At 50.8% G+C, this 16,203-nt stretch overlaps 2 protein-coding genes across 3 annotated transcripts; both read right to left on the bottom strand.

Annotated features, from left to right (window-relative positions):
- Positions 1-398: 398 nt before the first annotated feature.
- PRAF2 (PRA1 domain family member 2) lies at positions 399-3,314 on the bottom strand. The gene is made up of 3 exons (XM_060087603.1): positions 3,034-3,314; positions 1,669-1,886; positions 399-1,235 (listed from the first exon to the last, which is right to left on the bottom strand). The coding sequence occupies exons 1-3, from the start codon at positions 3,210-3,212 to the stop codon at positions 1,096-1,098; spliced, it is 537 nt and encodes a 178-aa protein (XP_059943586.1). The 5' UTR covers positions 3,213-3,314; the 3' UTR covers positions 399-1,095.
- Positions 3,315-3,435: 121 nt separating this feature from the next.
- Positions 3,436-8,662, bottom strand: WDR45 (WD repeat domain 45). Of its 2 annotated transcripts, none has more exons than XM_060087600.1 (11): positions 8,567-8,662; positions 7,085-7,156; positions 6,882-6,956; positions 6,688-6,792; positions 5,917-6,025; positions 5,699-5,793; positions 5,131-5,210; positions 4,810-5,018; positions 4,629-4,730; positions 4,400-4,545; positions 3,436-4,153 (listed from the first exon to the last, which is right to left on the bottom strand). In XM_060087600.1, exons 2-11 carry the CDS (start codon positions 7,137-7,139, stop codon positions 4,044-4,046), a joined length of 1,086 nt encoding a protein of 361 aa, XP_059943583.1. In that variant the 5' UTR covers positions 7,140-7,156; positions 8,567-8,662; the 3' UTR covers positions 3,436-4,043. The 2 variants fall into 2 exon arrangements, with proteins under 2 accessions (XP_059943583.1, XP_059943584.1); XM_060087601.1 differs by having other exon boundaries at positions 5,917-6,022.
- Between the last annotated feature and the right edge of the window lie 7,541 nt (positions 8,663-16,203).

The following is a 16,203-nucleotide window of genomic DNA, read 5'->3' as shown; positions in this document are numbered from 1 at the left end:
GCCTTGCCTTGGGGGCCCACATCTTTAGCTAAGACTAGATAATGTATTTTTACAAGAAAAAAAATACAGCACCATGGAAACAGCCTGTGATAATGTCATCTGCTTTGGTTTTACTTGCTTTGTGATGTGGGGCAACTTCTTGGCCTGTCCGTGCTCAGATTCCTAGCCAAGAGCCCTTAGTAATACAAATGCTGGCAGCAAACACTCCGTGCCCTTAACTCCCTTGTGTGTTAATGCCACCCTAGAGGTAATAGGTTCAGGAAAGGAACTGAGAGCTCCTCCTTCAGCCCACATATTTGACAGGGACCCACTCAGAAAGTCTCTAGTAGAATTGAAAAGCAGGTCACTTCTGGCCGTTGGAACACACAGACTTTACCCAGGAGGCCCAAATTGGCTTGAGCAATGCAACAGCCTTTATTGTTGTAGCAACACTGATATATATGCCCCATTCCTGGTCAGGGCTACCCCCACCCCACTCCATCCCACCCCTTGGTCCTTGTCACTGTGGAACTTTGTGGGGGTGGGCTGGGGAGTGGCAGAATCCCTAAGCAGAGCTGGAGGGAGGCAAGTGGGACTGGTGAGTGTTGGGGTCACCTGGGACCAAGGGTTCAACTGGGTCAGGATACCTGAATCCTCCACCCAGATGGGGGCTGAGAACACTTGGATCCTGGGTTCAAAGCTGGGGTGGGGTCTGGAAAAGCCTTGGTCCAGGGTTCAAGATCTGAGAATGCCTTGGTCCCAGTCCCCAGTTTTGGGGCTGAGCGTGGGAGATAGGTGGGTCCCAGATTGAGGCTTGGGGGTAGTGTCTCTGGGCCCAGAGTTTGAGGTTGGCCATGGATGCTCTGGTCTCCAAGCCCCAGTTTTGGGCTGGATGTGGGTGTCTCTGGTTCTCAAGTTCAGGGCTGGGAGACTCTGGTTTCCTAAATTGGGGGGCTGGGTATGAGGGAATATCCGTTTGGGACCTGGGGGAAGGGTTGCAGTTGTCCTTTTTTTGAACTGGGCAGGTGCTCCTATTTTAAGGACTAGGAAAGGGCTCTGGGTCTGGGCCAGGGTGGGGATGGCATTCTCCATGTCTTGGGTACAGATCCCAGGGCCCTAGGATCCAGCCTCCTGTTCTTGTCCCAGCGCCTCCAGCAGCAACCCCATTGGCGTCCGCTTGAGACCAATGCTCTCAATCTGGTTCTCAATCTTGTTCTTGAGGTTGCGCAGGCGCAGTGACGCGTGCACCAGGATCACTGTGGGCAATACCGAGAGGAGCGGGGTCAGTGGGATGGGACATCAGCCTTTAGCTAATGGGGGCCCAGAGAAGGGAACTGGAGCACAGGCAGACCAATGGCGTGGTCAGTAGCCAGGACGCCTCTGAACCCTGCTAGTGTGGCGGAGTAATAAGCTTCGCAACAGGGGCGTGGCCAGGGAGGCTGCCCAGTAATGGGGACGTGGCCGGTGGAAGGCACTTCATACTAGCAGTGACGCCCAGAAGGGCGGTTGTAAGAGGGGCGTTCCCAGGGAGGGGAGCAAAGCCAGGGAAGGCGCTTTGTAAAGGAGGTGTGGCCTTGCCCGCCGGGTGTCCCAGCCCCCTCTCAGCCCAGGAACCAGGGTAGGGCGGGCCTGGCGCCGTTTGCGAGCGGTGGCCGTCTTCCCGGCCATCTCAGGGTAGTGGAGACTCACGAAGCATGGGCCCGGCGATGCTGAGCAGGAAGGTGCAAGCGCCGCCCGTGGCCCAGAGAACGAGGAGGCCGACGGCAAGCACTGCAGCCAGGCAGGCGGCTGGGTGGCTGCGACGGCAGCGGCGCACGACTGCTCGAGTCTCAGCCGCCCACACCAACATGCCAAGGGCCACCGCCACTACCAGCGCGCTTAGGAGGGTGTGCAGCGGGCGCACGTACCTGCGGGGACAATGGAACTAAGATAGCCGGGCAGGCGGGGAGAGGGCCGCCTGGCCCCCGTGCCTCCCAGACCACCGTCCACCAGAGTCCGTGCCCCAAGAGCTTTGGTTCCCACCCCCACCCCCACCCCCCGCCCCCGCTCCGGTCTCTCCAGCCCGGCAAATACTCAACGTCAGCCCTGTCTCCAACAGGTCCACCCTTCAGGGATTCCAACTCCCAGGAGCCCTGGGCTCCCCTGTGAACCCTCATTTCTTTCTTGTCAATCCTACAGTCCCATCTTCCTGAGATCTCCTGCTTCAGGCCCTCCCATCCCGCTAGGCCCGAGGGCTCACAGCCTTTCCCTGCTCTTTCCTTCCGACCTTACCCCTGCAGGACCCATTCCAGCCGGGCCCCCCATCCCAACGTGCCCCCAAACCCACTCTTTGCAAAGGCCCAGCCCTTGCAAATTCCTCTTCCAGTGCTTCAGTTTCCATACATTTCCCTCTCCCCAGGCCCAGAGTCCCTTCCAGACTTCCCTTCAAATTCCCCCTCCAGATTCCCATTTCCTATAGATTCCTCCCTCCATCATTACTAGAACCCCTTCCAGGCTTTCAGTGCCACTTAACTTCCAGTCCTGACCAAGTCTCTCTTCCAGGTTCTCCATCCCTCCCTGGTCTCAGGCCTTCCATCCCCGGGTCCTCCCTCTAGACTCAAGTTCCCCAACAGGTACCTGCTCCTGGAGCATTCCAGTTATAGCCAGGCCCCTCTCCAAGCCCAGATCCTGCACAAGTCCACCCTTCAACTTGACCACGTCCTGTCCTTGTCGTAAGTCCTCCAAGGCCATCTTAATCTGGCCCCATCACCCCTCAGGCACAGTCGTGTCCCACTTTCGGGCCCTCCTTATCTTCAGGTCCACACTTCCCCCTACCCTCGCAGGACCCACTCCAGCCGCCCCCCCCCATCCCAACCTGCCCCTAAACCCACCCTTTGCAAAGGCCAACCCTTTCAGATTCCTCTTCCAGGCCTTCTGTCTCCCAGTTTCCCCTTCAGTTTCACACCCTACTGAATTCGTCCTTCAAGGTCTTGCAGCCCCCTAAAAATCCCGCGGGTCCACCCTCCATGCCCAGCGGGCGCCCCCGGCCAACCTGCGCCTCCCTCCCTCCCTCACCCGGCCAGAGCGAGACCGAGGCCGAAGCAGATAAGGTAGTTGGTTTGATAGTAGAGAAGGTTGTTGATGACGCGGTGGCACCATCGCTGCGGGTCGCGTGGATCCGGGGCCGCCAGACGCGCCGACCCCAGAACGAAGTCGTCCAGGGTGCGTAACGGTGGCAGCCGCACCTCCGACATCCTGCCGGTCGATGTAGCTGGACCAGTCAGAGGAGCGGCCGGACTACAACACCCGTTCTACACCGCGCCACCGTGGAGCACACCGGGAAACGGAGTCTGGGCCCTGCAACCCCTACCCTGACGACCTAGTGGACTGCGCAGGCGCAGCAGCACACGTGACCGAAAATACCAACAACACGCCGGAACTGTAAGGTAGCAGGGGCCGCTGGGAAATTAAGTCTCCGCCGCGGGGCGAGTCACTCCCGTCCACCCACAGGAGGTGGCGCCACGGGGACAGTTCTGGGCGGTGTTGGCGGCTCTGGCACACAGTGGCCAGACATTAGAGGACACGCAGAGACTGTCAGAAGGACCCGAGCAGGATCCCACTTCCTTCCTGTCAGGGTCCAAGAGGTTCACACCTTTCCGGGAAACTCCCGCAGGGCTTTTTCAGCCTCATCTCCTCCAGGCCCCACTCCCGAGGTCCAGCCATAAATACTATTAAGGGCCTTTTATTCATATTCATCATATCAGAGATCGTCTCTTTCTGGTAAGTCTTTTAAAAATCCCCACAGGTTGGATTAGGGCACCTACTCTGGGTCCCTAGCAGTCTTCTCCAGGCTGGGAGCCCCAGGAGGGCTGCTCTCTCTCTCTGAGTCCCTGGCCTGGCTCTGCGGGCACATAGTCATCAAGAAGTGCTTGGGGCGACTGAGCTGTTTAGGCATTGCTCTTAAGAGTGGAAAGTGGGCACCTGCTCCATTAATGTTTGCTGGCTGGTGACTTCCACAGCACTCCCACCCCCGCACAGGCTTTGCAGTCTGCCACTGCAGGTCCCTAGCACAACCCACAGGGTCCTTAAAAGTCATCGTCATCACAGATGTCAAGGTACACATCGAAAGCCTCTCTGTTGCAGTTTCCATCGGGAGTGAAGACATATTTGTGGAAGGTCCCATCTACACAGATGGCTGGAGGAGGGGGGAGGATTGGAAAAGGTTAGCTGCTGCCAAAGCCACACACTCCAGTCCTCTCAGGTGTCCCGTGGCCCAGGGTCTATCGCCAGGTCTTTGCCACGTGCCATCTCCCTTAGTGATGGTGGAAGTGAACCACCCGTTTGGCTCCCTCAGGCCTCCCATGCCCTAAAATTCTTTCAGGTCCAATTTGTAGGCCTTCGCCCATGTAGTACCCCCCAGTCAATGGCTATTCCTACTCACCAATGACAGAGTTGACATTCTTGGAAGTGTTGCGACCGAAAGCACAGATGCAGGCTGACTCAGCAGGCACGGTGAAGCTCGCCAGGCTCCACTGAGAGTCCACATACTGCCCAATCATAGGCCCCACCTTGCCCACGCGAGCCAGCCTGCAGGCAACACTGGCTAAGCCCAGGTGTGATATATGGGCAGGGGGATGGGGGTGAGGCAGGGTGGGGCAGGAGGCACTCACGCTGAGCGGCGGTTGAGGCGGGTATCCTTGAGAGCAAAGATATGGACTGTGCCCTTATCACTGGATGCACACAGGAAGGAAGAATCATGGCTGAAGTTGATGCTGAAAGACAGACCAGCGGTGACGCCCACGTGTCATGTGGTGTGGGGTCAGGAGCCCACCAGGCATACCCTGTGCTCACCAGTAGAGGGTGGCGGGGTCAGTGCCTCGGCGCAGCTCCACCAGCTTCTCCTTGGACTGCGTGTCAAAAAGGCGAATAAGGGTGCCCTTCTGAGAGGCCGAGGCCACTACCGTGCCTGGCTGGTTCAGAGACACGCAGGCCACGTCGCTCTGATGTGCATTGATGGTAAACGGAGCAGATGAGGTGCCGGGCTTTGTGCTTGCCAGGTCCTACGGTAGAAGGAGCAGTTTGGGCTTGGGGTAGGTGGTAAGGGGGTAAGTTGCCAAGAGTCCACAGGGAGAGCCAGCCCACCTACCCACCCCTGCCCACTGGACAGCTCACCACGAGTTGCAGGCTCCCGCACTTGTGTCCTGGGAACACTAGCAGTTGTTTCTCCAGGCTGGGGCAGAGGTCACAGAGCCCTAGGGTGGGGTGGGGGGCTGGTAAAGAGGATGTCGGGGCCAGGATGGACAGAGCTGGATAAGGGCCGGACTTCAACCTTCCATGATACATGTTACCCACAGAACCCACAGGGGACTTGCCCTCAGGTGTGCTCCCCACCATCAAGGCAGATTCCCTGCCTCCCTATGCAGCTGTGGCAGCCCCAGGAGACCCAGGAATCCCTGGCATACCCACTAATGCCCTTAATGAGCCTTTCTGCTCTGCTATCTGAGGTAGCCAGGGGTGAGGCGGGGCCGAGAGTAGAGAGAGAGAACTGGCTAAGGATGGGAAAATGGATAGACTGGGAGTATGGGCATCTCAGCCCATTGGAGCGTCTCTATGCATAGACTCTCTCCCTGCCTCTCTTTCCCAGTTACCCTCTGTGTGCCCCTTTCTGTCTCTTCATTTCTGCCCCTCTGCCCCATCCACTGCCTCCTGCCACTACACCTGCATCTCTGGGTCCTCTCACCCTTGGGGTTGTCCCGGGTGTCAAACTCAAACAGCTTTCGGGGATTGTCGGGGAAGGAGTACACATAGATGCGGTTCTTCAGCACGATCACGATTCTGTGGGCATCACACAACACAGGATGGTCGTGAGGGGAGGGCAGGGTGCCCATGCAGGACTAACCCTCTAGCCTGCTGTGGGCACCTCCGACCTCCCCCACCCCCAGCCCACCTCAGGCTCACTTGTCATGGCGCATGCGCACAGCCAGCACTGGCTTGGTGAAGGTGAACTCCAGCACCAGCTTGTCCTTGGAGTCCTTGCCCTCCCGGGCATCGTCCCAGATCAGCACTGCTGGGCAGGTGGGTGTGTTGTCGGGGCCAAGGTTTAGGGTGAGGGGCAGCCCTGGTGACACAAGACCTACCCCTACTCCCCATGGGACCTCAACCCACTTGCTTAACCTTTTGCTAACACCCAATATGACCTCACACAGCACGAGCACTTGTAGATGTGATTCCTGAGAAGACACGTTCTAGAACCGTTATACTCATTTACAGATGAGGAAGCTGAGGCTCGAAGGGGTTTACTATCCAGCCAGGACCAGGGAGGCAGCCCCAAGATTTTAAAACCTATTAGTTGTGTGACCTTGGATAAATCACTTAACCTCTTTGGGCCTCAGTTTCTTCATCTGCAAAAATGGGGATGATGATACTTCCTACCACACAGAGTTACTGTGAGGATTAAATGAGTTAATACATGTAAAGTGGTAACAACAGCACCAGGCTCACAGCAAGCGCTCCATAGGTAAGGACATGGCATACAGGAGGCATTCAACAAGTGTTTGTTAAATGAAGACAAAACACCAAGCTTCTCAAGCGATAAGATCCAGGACTTGTAAGCTGTAGGCCTCACTGTGTGACTCTGAGTTACTCTGACACCTTCATTTGCCAGAGCCTCTGGGAGGCCAGGATTCCGGGGAATCTGGGCCAAGGGTGGGACCGGATGAGGACACTTACCTGAGATCTCTGAGAACTTGGGGCTGCTACCACCGCCCACCAGGGCCAGCAGGTTGGAGCGGTGCAGCATTTCCACCAGGCCCATGCTGCCCACCTGCTCATGGTCTGGACAAGGACCAGGGTGTCAGTAGGGGTGGGTGCCAATGCCCAGCCCATCCCTTCTGCCCATTGCCTCTCCCCCACCAACAGCTCACCCAGATGCCCCTTCTCCATCAATGGCTCCACGTTGTAGATGCGCACACCTGTCTCCATAGCGCAGCAAAAGCAGCCTGGGGATGGGAGGAACCCGGGCTGCCTCAAAGGATGTCCAGGTGGGAAGCTAGGGGCTTAACACCCACCTCTGGCCATTCTCTCCCTCCCTCCCTCCCAAAAGGGCACAGGCACAAGCCTCTCTCACTTTGGTCTTGGTTGAAACGCAGACTGGTCACTCCTCGAAGTGGCTGCTGAGTCATGGTCCAGGATTGCTTCCCTGGACAAAAATGGGGGTAGGGTTGGGAAGAGTCCTGGGGTCTGTTCTCTGAGTCCTAGAACTCCTGTCCCCAACTGATTTCTTCTTCCTCCTCCCACTCTGCTACCTAACCCCAGCAGGACTGCAAAGAAGACAAAATCAGGGGGAGAATCCTAGGGTCTCCACTCTAAGCTCCCAAGGCCCCAAAGAGCACGGACAGGAACATTCACATCTTCTTACACTTGGTTGACTCCAGCTCTCTTGGCCTACCCTGACCTGGACATCCTCACCTCCTCCTTACTCCCTCCCTGGCTGACTGCTTATCAAGAGATAATGGGGTATGGGGTATCCTAATGATATCTCCTCTCTACCCTCAGCCAATCCTGGCCCCAGTGCCCAACATGGCCTGGAACCACCCCCTACCCACTTCTCACCTTTACACCTGGACCCAGCACCTAAGTCTGCCTGTCAATAAATGGGGAAAGGGGGCTCAAACATCCACTTCTTCCTGCACCTCCCTGACCTGGCCCTGAGACCTGCTACAGTTGGTCCACTGCTCACAGGAACTCCCCCGCCACGTCCTTCTACTCCAACCTATTCTACCACTCCAGAGCTCTCTCACACCTTCCTTCCTCACAGGCTTCCCGAAATCCCTTCAGGATCCCACTCCCACCTCCACACAACCCCTTCTCATGACATGCTAACTTCTGTCCAACCATGGACAACCTGGACCTTCCCCCAGACCCCTGTATGCCCTAAAGACCCTACCTCAGGATTCCCTTGTCACTCCAAATCCCCCACCCCTGGGACATACACTTCCATGTGTTCTGCTGTCCCTGACTCTGACATGGGTTGGCTTGGACGTACCCCCGGGAATTGCATCCCCCTAAGGTTCCTCCTACAGACCCCCTATCGTCTCCCCAAGACCCTGCTCCAGGGCACCCCAACCCCTCAAAACCCTTGCCCAGGACACACACTTCCCAAAACCCCTACCTGGGACAACTCAATCCCTCCCCCGCAAGACACCTGCCCTGGACCCCCCCTAATATTCCCCAAAACCTTTGCCCAGGCACACCCCTTCCCACTCTCCAAATGTCCTCCCTTACCCCCTGTACCACCTCCACCAGACCGCCTCACCCCCAAAGACCCATTCTTTAGACAGCCCCACCTTCCAAGATCCCTTTTTTGGGACCCCCATTAAAAGACACTTGCCACCCAGGAACCCTGCCCAGGGATGCCTCACACATCGCTAACACCACTGATGTCCAAGACCACCCTCATACTCCTTCCAGTGCCAGCACCTATTCAAGATCCCTGTCCTAGATACCCCCCCATCCACCAAGACCCTTGCTCAAAAGACCCCTCCGTCCCCCAGACCGCAACCAATTCTTGGACCATGCCCCAGCTCCCTGCCGCCTGCACTGAACTGACCTCTGCACGTTCCCGATCCTGGCCCAAGCTCTCGGTGCAGCCCGAGGCCCGGCTTTCTGACCTCCCGGGCCTTTACGTCCCACTCCCTTGTTTACATCAGGCCTTACTTCCGGGGGAGGGAGTCTGTGACCGGAAATGACTCACCCTCGCTGGGAAACGCGGCTGCAGTTTTTCCTAAACCAGCTTCTGGGTCTTTGGAGCAAAGAGAGGGAGCGCGGCGTTCTCCCAGGGGAGCGCGGGGAGCAGAGGACGCTCCGCTAGGGCATGACTGTCTGAAGGAACCGAAGACGGGTGGGAGAGAGAGAGCCTTCCCCTCGCTGAGCGGAAAAGGGCGAGAATTCCGTAACTCGGTCCTGCTCCGAGAGCTAGCGGCGTTACCTTCTGGGCTAACAAGACTTGGACCTCTGAGGTGGGCTAAAGGGGTCGCCCCTGTTAGCTATTTGTAGTTCTCCCAGACTTCTAGGGAGGCGACCGGGGAGCCTCGAGGCGGGGGTGGGCCTGGAGACCTTCAAAGCTGAATCTATCCCCATAGCCAGGGGAAGCCAGGATGGAATTCCCCACCTCACCCATGCTTCGTTTTATTTACAAAGTGAAAAAGTATTTTTGATGGCAAGAGGTATAAGTGTTCAGTGTGGGAGGAAAATACCCCCAATTATGTACATACTGGAAATATTTCTGTATTCAACTTATACATTTTGAGATGTGGACTCACGTGTAGTTTTAAGAAATAATACAGAGAAATCCCATGTGCTTTAACACTTACCCCTGAAGGTAACATGTTGTATAGTAAAATACTACACTCAGAATGTTGACACAGTTGTGACACAAGTATCACACAGTTGTGATATTGACACCCATCCTTTACTCTTTTTCAAATATTGTTTTGATGCTTTAAAAAAGTATTAACATATAATGGACATCTGTTTTATTCATCCTTTTTAATTGATTCATGGTATTCCGTGGAATAAATGTATAACTGTTCATCTGTTCCCCTACTTATGGCCATCTAGGTTGTTTGATGTACTGTGTTGTCAACATCCACAGACATATTTACTTGGGAATTTTGGTCCCCTGTACTACCCTAGGCGTGACTCCATTGCTGTGCTCCTCAGCAAAGCCAGTCTTCTGGCTTTCTTCGGTCTCTACTTCCTCACATCCCAGAGCACATTTAACTTTTTTTTTTTTTTTTTGGCCACGGCATGGGATCTTAGTTACCCGACCCGGGATTGAACCTGGACCCTCGGCAGTGAGAGGGCCAAGTCCTAACCACTGGACCACCAGGGAATTCCCAGAGCATACTTAACTTAATTCAGTTTGGCTTTTGCCACTTCCATGTCAGAGACTGCTCTTAACTAGATCACTGATGAGTAACAATCTTCCCAAAGCAGCAGTCACTTCTCTACCCCTTCCTGTAACCACCCAGCATATTCCACAGTTTCTTGCTCTCACTCTCTTTGTTTTCTCCTATATCTCTGGCTACTCCTCCATCTTTATCCAATTTCCAAATACTGTGGTATCCTTGGGTATGATCCTGGCCGCCTTACTTTTGTAGTCAGTATTCTCTCCCTAGGTGACTTCATGTTGTCTCATAGCCTTAATTATTGCAAATATTTGGAAGATCCACTAATTTAGGCCTCTAGCCTAGACCTCTTTCCTGAATACCAGACTCATATGCTATGGCCTGTTTGACATGTTCACGTGGATGTCTCATAAGGCATCTCAAATTTAACGCATGCAAACAGACCTCTTGAATTTCCCTGGCTCAACCACCCTCCTGTCTCCCTCATCTCAACCAATGGCACCATAACACCCAGTTTTTTACTCGAGCCAAAGAGCAGATATACCATGCTTGATTCTCCTTCTTTGTCACTGGCAAATTCTGTTGATCCCACTGTCCAAGTGGTGTCACAAATACAACCCCTGGCTCATGCACTTTTAGTCAAGATGGAGTAACAGGGACCAAATTTGTCCTCTCACATGAAACAACCAACAACTGCCCCCCCCAAAGGCAGAATACATGAAACAATGGTTTTTAAGACATACAAATCAGACAGTGAAGGACAGTGATCCCTGAGAAATGGGAAAGAAGATGAGCCCCAAAGTGCCCCAAGTTACCACTTGGAAAGTTTTCATGCTGTGGCACAGAAAGGGGAGAAGGCAGAGCCTGGTGGCCTCCCTAAATTAAAATAATCCAGAGAGACAAGGGCAGCTAGAGTTCGAAGGACAGAATATCAGGAGAGAATTTCACAGAGAGAGAACCAAAGAGGTCTGCAAAGAGTCCCCCTTGAATATTCAGCAGAGTACTGATAAGTGCATGCATATGAAGAAACTACGCAAGTCCAGGGAAAGAACCATCCAACTGGCTTAGAACAAGGCCTGGCACATAGGTCAATTGGAAAAACATAATTCACAGGGCATAGAATACACAGGAAGGTTGTGGGGAATAATTAGCCCTGGACTTAGTACCAGTGCAGACCCAATTAACAAGTCATAAAAGGAAGACCCTGAAAGATCAAATTGTTTCCAAGTAACTTAACTATCTCAGTACAAAGATCAGGAAGATTTATAGGAATACTAATAATAAAACCCTAGCACCTAAGGTAAAATTCACAGTGTCTGTTATCCAAACAAAGATGATTAGGCATAAAAAGAAGCAAGAGGTACATACCACAATATGGAAGAACCTTGAAAAACGTATGTCAAGTGAAAGGAGCCAGTCACAAAGGACCGCATATTGTATGATCCCATTTATAGGCAATGTCCAGAATAGGCAAGTCCATAGAGACAAAGTAGATTAGTGGTTGCCTAGGTCTGGTGGGGTGGGGGAGGAAGGTGACTGGGGAAAAAAAGGCAATGACTGCTAAGGGGTATGGGATTGCTTTTTGGGGTGTTGAAAATGTTCTAAAACTGATTGTGGTAATGGTTGTAGAACTCTATAAGTATACTAAAAAAAACATTTAACTGTACACTTTATTTTTTATGAATTTATTTTATTTTTGGCTGCATTGGGTCTTTGTTGATGTGCGCAGGTTTTCTCTAGCTGCAGCGAGCGAGGGCTGCTTTTCGTCGCGGTGTGTGGGCTTCTCATTGTGGTGGCTTCTCTTTTTGTGGAGCATGGGCTCTAAGTGCGTGGGCTTCAGTAGTTGTGGCACGCGGGCTCAGTAGTTGTGGCTCGTGGGCTCTAGAGTGCGGGCTCAGTAGTTGTGGCACATGGGCTTAGTTGCTCCACGGCACGTGGGATCTTCCTGGACCAGGGATCAAACCCATGTCCCCTGCATTGGCAGGCAGATTCTTAACCACTGCGCCACGAGGGAAGTCCTAACTGTACACTTTAAATGGTGTATTGTGTGGTATGTGAATTATATCTCAATAAAAGAGTGTTTTTTTTTAATTTTATTTATTTATTTATGTCTGTGTTGGGTCTTCGTTTCTGTGCGAGGGCTTTCTCTAGTTGCGGCAAGTGGGGGCCACTCCTCATTGCGGTGTGCGGGCCTCTCATTATCGCGGCCTCTCTTGTTGCAGAGCACAGGCTCCAGACGCACAGGCTCAGTAATTGTGGCTCACGGGGCCAGCCGCTCCGCGGCATGTGGGATCTTCCCAGACCAGGGCTCGAACCCATGTCCCCTGCATTGGCAGGCAGATTCTCAACCACTGCACCACCAGGGAAGCCCAAGAGTGTTTTTTTTTTTAAAGCAGGAAAACACGAACCATAATGATCAATCAATGGAAACTAACACAGAATGGACACAGATGTTAGAATTAGGAGACAATGATGCTAAAAAAGTTATTAAAGCTACACTCCATATGTTAAAAAAGTTGAGCAGAGACATGGAAGATATATAAGTACCCAAAATGAAATTCTAAAGATGAAAAATACACCAGATGGGATTAATGACTAGACATTGCAGAAGAAAAACATCAGTAGTTTAAATCATAGCAGTAGAAACTAAGAAAATGGAACAGAGGAAAAAAGAATCCCCAAAAAATGAAAATAGAAAAAAGCATAAATGAGCTGTGGGACAATTTCATGTGGCCTAATATGCAGGAAATAGAATCCCCAAAGGAAAGGAAGGGGGACAGAAAAAGTACGTGAAGAAGTAAAGTCCTAAAACTTTCCAAAATTAATAAAAAATATAAACTCACAGATCCAAGAAGTTCAGTGAACACCAGCAAAAGGTAGATGAAAAATATTACACAAAGGCACATGCCTAAAAACAAACAAACAAAGGCCCATTGTTATAAAACTGCTCCAAACCAATGATACAGAGAAAATCTTTTTTGTTTATTTTTTCTTCCAATTTTATTGAGATATAATCAACTTACAGCACTGTATAAGTTTGAAGTGTACAGCGTAATGACTTAACTTACATACATCATGAAATGATTATCACAATAAGTTTAGTGAACATCCATCATTCCATGTAGATACAAAATTAAGGAAATAGAAAAAAAAATTTCCTTGTGATCCTCTTAGGATTTACCCTCTTTTATATATAACATACAGCAGTGTTAATTATATTTATCATGTTGTACATTACATTCCTAGTACTTACTTATCTTATACCTGGAAATTTGTACCTTCTGACTGCCTTCATCCAATTCCCCCTCCTCCACCCCCACCTCTGGTAAACACAAATCTGATCTCTTTTTCTATTAGTTTTTTTTTTGAAATATAATTGACCTTCAACCTTCCTGGTGCTGTTATAACTTCTGGTTATAGAAGTATCACCCCACCTTCACCTCCACAATGAGTGTTTTACCTCACCTTTTCTCCTGGAGCAAATAGGACTTAACATCTTTTTTTTTTTTTTTTTTTTTTTTTTAATTTTTGGCCAGGCTGCGCAGCATGCAGGATCTCAGTTCCCTGACCAGGGGTCGAACCCGCACCCCCTACATTGGAAGTGCGGAGTCTTAACCACTGGACCGCCAGGGAAATCCCTAGGACTTAACATCTTATTTGAATTAAGATGGGTTCCTAAGTCTTTAAATCCTTTTTAGTTTGCTTTTCAAACCAGTGGTCTGGTTATTTACTTAATGCTGTATATTAATAGGACAGTCACCAGAGAATGAAGAATGATGCACATGCCTGTCATACAAAGTTGTCATGAGGAAGGGTGTCAGGATTGAAAAGGACCAAGATCTAATGACTGAGTAACCTGTGGAAGAAATCCAAACTTGGATGAACGTTTAGGCATTCCAGATTTGTGGGAATGAGTTGTAAGTATCTATGTCTCTGTAAAAATCTTTCTCAAAACATAAATCTTGAAGTTAAGCATGGCTCTGCTGAGATCCGGTTGGGTCAACGTTAATATTAGAATTGCTCCTTGGAGCATTTCACCTTCTTTTGTGGATGTGGCTCAATGAATTAATTTTCTCTAATGCATCCTGGAAAATGGATTGTTTGTAGATTGAGAAATTGTTTAAGTTTTGCTCTGATGTCTTGAAAAGTAGCATACTAATCTCCTTCATTTAACAACTAATTATTGAACATTCATTCATTCATTTATCCAATATATATTGAGTGCCTCCAACATACCAGGCACACTGTACTAAATTTCGGGAATCAAACAGTAAACAGAGCAATGTCCTTGGAGGAGAAAGGTGATGAATGAATGAATATACATCTATTTATATTTATATATAAATTAGAGATAAGATGGATTAGGAGACAGGAAGGGTTGAGGTAAGGGTAGGAAGTTGCTATCTTATTTGGGATGATCAAAGAAACTTCTGTGATAAGATGACATTGGAGCAGAAACCTGAAGGGAGTGAGGGAATGAACCCTGTGGAAATTTGGGGGAAGAGCATTCTGGGCAGAAGGAACAACAAGGATATCAGTGCAGCTTGAGCAGATGAGTCACAGAGGGGTGGAGTGGGGGCAGAATATGCAGGGCCTTGTAGGCCATTTAAAATGCTTTGGCTAATTGTGAACATGTGGTTTCCCAAACCTGAGTAACCTTCTCACATCCCTCTGTTGTTCCCTACTATCCCTTGGCCACATCCTCTGGATAACTTGTACCAATTCCTGAAGGCTTAGTTTTTGCATTATACTTGCTTGAGAGCCTTTACTAATATAAAAGTTGGATTAAAAATTCCTCCCCCATGGTGCTCCGCACCCCCCACAATGTTACAAGCTACAGAGTTGACTTGCTATGCTTGAGACTTCTCCAAGGGCAGATGTTATATATCCCCAGTGCCCCTCATCAAATCTAATACTTAGTAGATGCTCAAGAAAATGTTTGTTGAACCAAATAAATGTACAATTCATTAAAAAAATGCTTCAGCTACTATTCTGAGTGGGATAGGGAGCCATTTGGAGGGTTTGGAGCACAGGAGAGAGACACAACCAGACTTGCCTTTTCAAAATAGCATTGGCTTCTGTGTGTGGACCAAGGCAGGGAGCAGGAGAAGGTAAAGCAAGGAGGGCAGTTAGGAGGCTATTTCAGTAAATCAGGCAATGATTTTTGGTGGTTTGGACACTGGGCAGTGGAGGAGATAAGATGTATTCTGGAATTATTTTGAAGGTAGGGCTGCAGGGATATGTTGATGGGTTAGATATAGGGTGTGTGGATGATAGGAGTTAAGAATGACTCAGAAGGTTTTAGTTAAGCTGAGAGTCAGCTGGAGGAACAGATTAAGAGGGGGAATTGGGAGTTTTGTATTATTTTTTGTGAACTCTGAAATGCTTATGAAATATCATATAGAGATGTTGGGTAGGTGATTGGATATAACTGAAGGTCAGGAGTGAGGTACAGGCTGGAGAGAACAAATTTAGGAGACATCAGTATATCAAAGTCGTTTAAAGTCAGGAGACAGAGGTCACCTAGGAAGTGAAAGTAGGTGGGGAGGTTAGAAGCCTAAGCCCTGAAGCATTTCCAAGGTACAAAGATCAGGGGAAAGAGGAGGAACTGGCAAAAGATTGAGTAGGAGCAGCCAGTGAGGCAGGAACAGAACCAAGAAAGGATTTCTGGAAGTCAAGAGAAAAGGCATTTCAAGAAGGGAGTCAAATATTGCTGAGAGGGAGGAATCCCCTGGTGGTGCAGTGGTTAAGAACCTGCCTGCCGATGCAGGGGACACAGGTTCGAGCCCTGGTCCAGGAAGATTCCACATGCCGCGGAGCAACTAAGCTCGTGTGCCATAACTATGGAGCCTGTGCTCTAGAGCCCGCGAGCCACAACTACTGAAGCCCGCGTGCCTAGAGCCCGTGCTCCTCAACAAGAGAAGCCACCGCAATGAGAAGCCTGCGCACCACAACAAAGAGCAGCCTCCACCCGCTGCAACGAAGACCCAACGCAGCCAAAAATAAATAAATGAATGAATTAATTTAAAATGTTGCTGAGAGGGAAGATGAGGAGCGTTCATGATCTGCAGGCACTGGGTGTACAAAGATGAACCAGAATGCCAGGCACATAGTAGGTGTCCATGTACTTTTTTTTTTTTTTTTTTTGCGGTACACGGGCTTCTCACTGCTGTGGCCTCTCCCGTTGTGGAGCACAGGCTCCGGACGCGCAGGCTCAGCGGCCATGGCTCACGGGCCCAGCCGCTCCGCGGCATGTGGGATCCTCCCCGACCGGGGCACGAACCCGTGTGCCCTGCATTGGCAGGCAGACTCTCAACCACTGCGCCACCAGGGAAGC

Source organism: Mesoplodon densirostris, chromosome X (assembly GCF_025265405.1).
Source record: "Mesoplodon densirostris isolate mMesDen1 chromosome X, mMesDen1 primary haplotype, whole genome shotgun sequence".
NCBI lineage: Eukaryota > Metazoa > Chordata > Mammalia > Artiodactyla > Ziphiidae > Mesoplodon > Mesoplodon densirostris.
The sequence above is the reverse complement of the archived record's forward strand: the minus strand, read 5'-3'. Positions and strand labels throughout refer to the sequence as shown.

Bases quoted from the DNA above. Each gene is read 5' to 3' on its own strand.
- PRAF2 (XM_060087603.1), bottom strand. From the start codon at position 3,212: ATGTCGGAGGTGCGGCTGCCACCGTTACGCACCCTGGACGACTTCGTT. The intron at 1,887-3,033 runs GTGAGGGAGGGA...TTGTCCCCGCAG, and splicing joins CTCGGTCTCGCTCTGGCCGG to GTACGTGCGCCCGCTGCACA. The intron at 1,236-1,668 runs GTGAGTCTCCAC...TATTGCCCACAG, and splicing joins CATCGCCGGGCCCATGCTTC to TGATCCTGGTGCACGCGTCA.
- WDR45 (XM_060087600.1), bottom strand. From the start codon at position 7,139: ATGACTCAGCAGCCACTTCGAGGAGTGACCAGTCTGCGTTTCAACCAA. The intron at 6,026-6,687 runs GTAAGTGTCCTC...CCACCTGCCCAG, and splicing joins CAAGTTCTCAGAGATCTCAG to CAGTGCTGATCTGGGACGAT. The intron at 4,546-4,628 runs GTGAGTGCCTCC...TGTTGCCTGCAG, and splicing joins CGCCTCAACCGCCGCTCAGC to GCTGGCTCGCGTGGGCAAGG.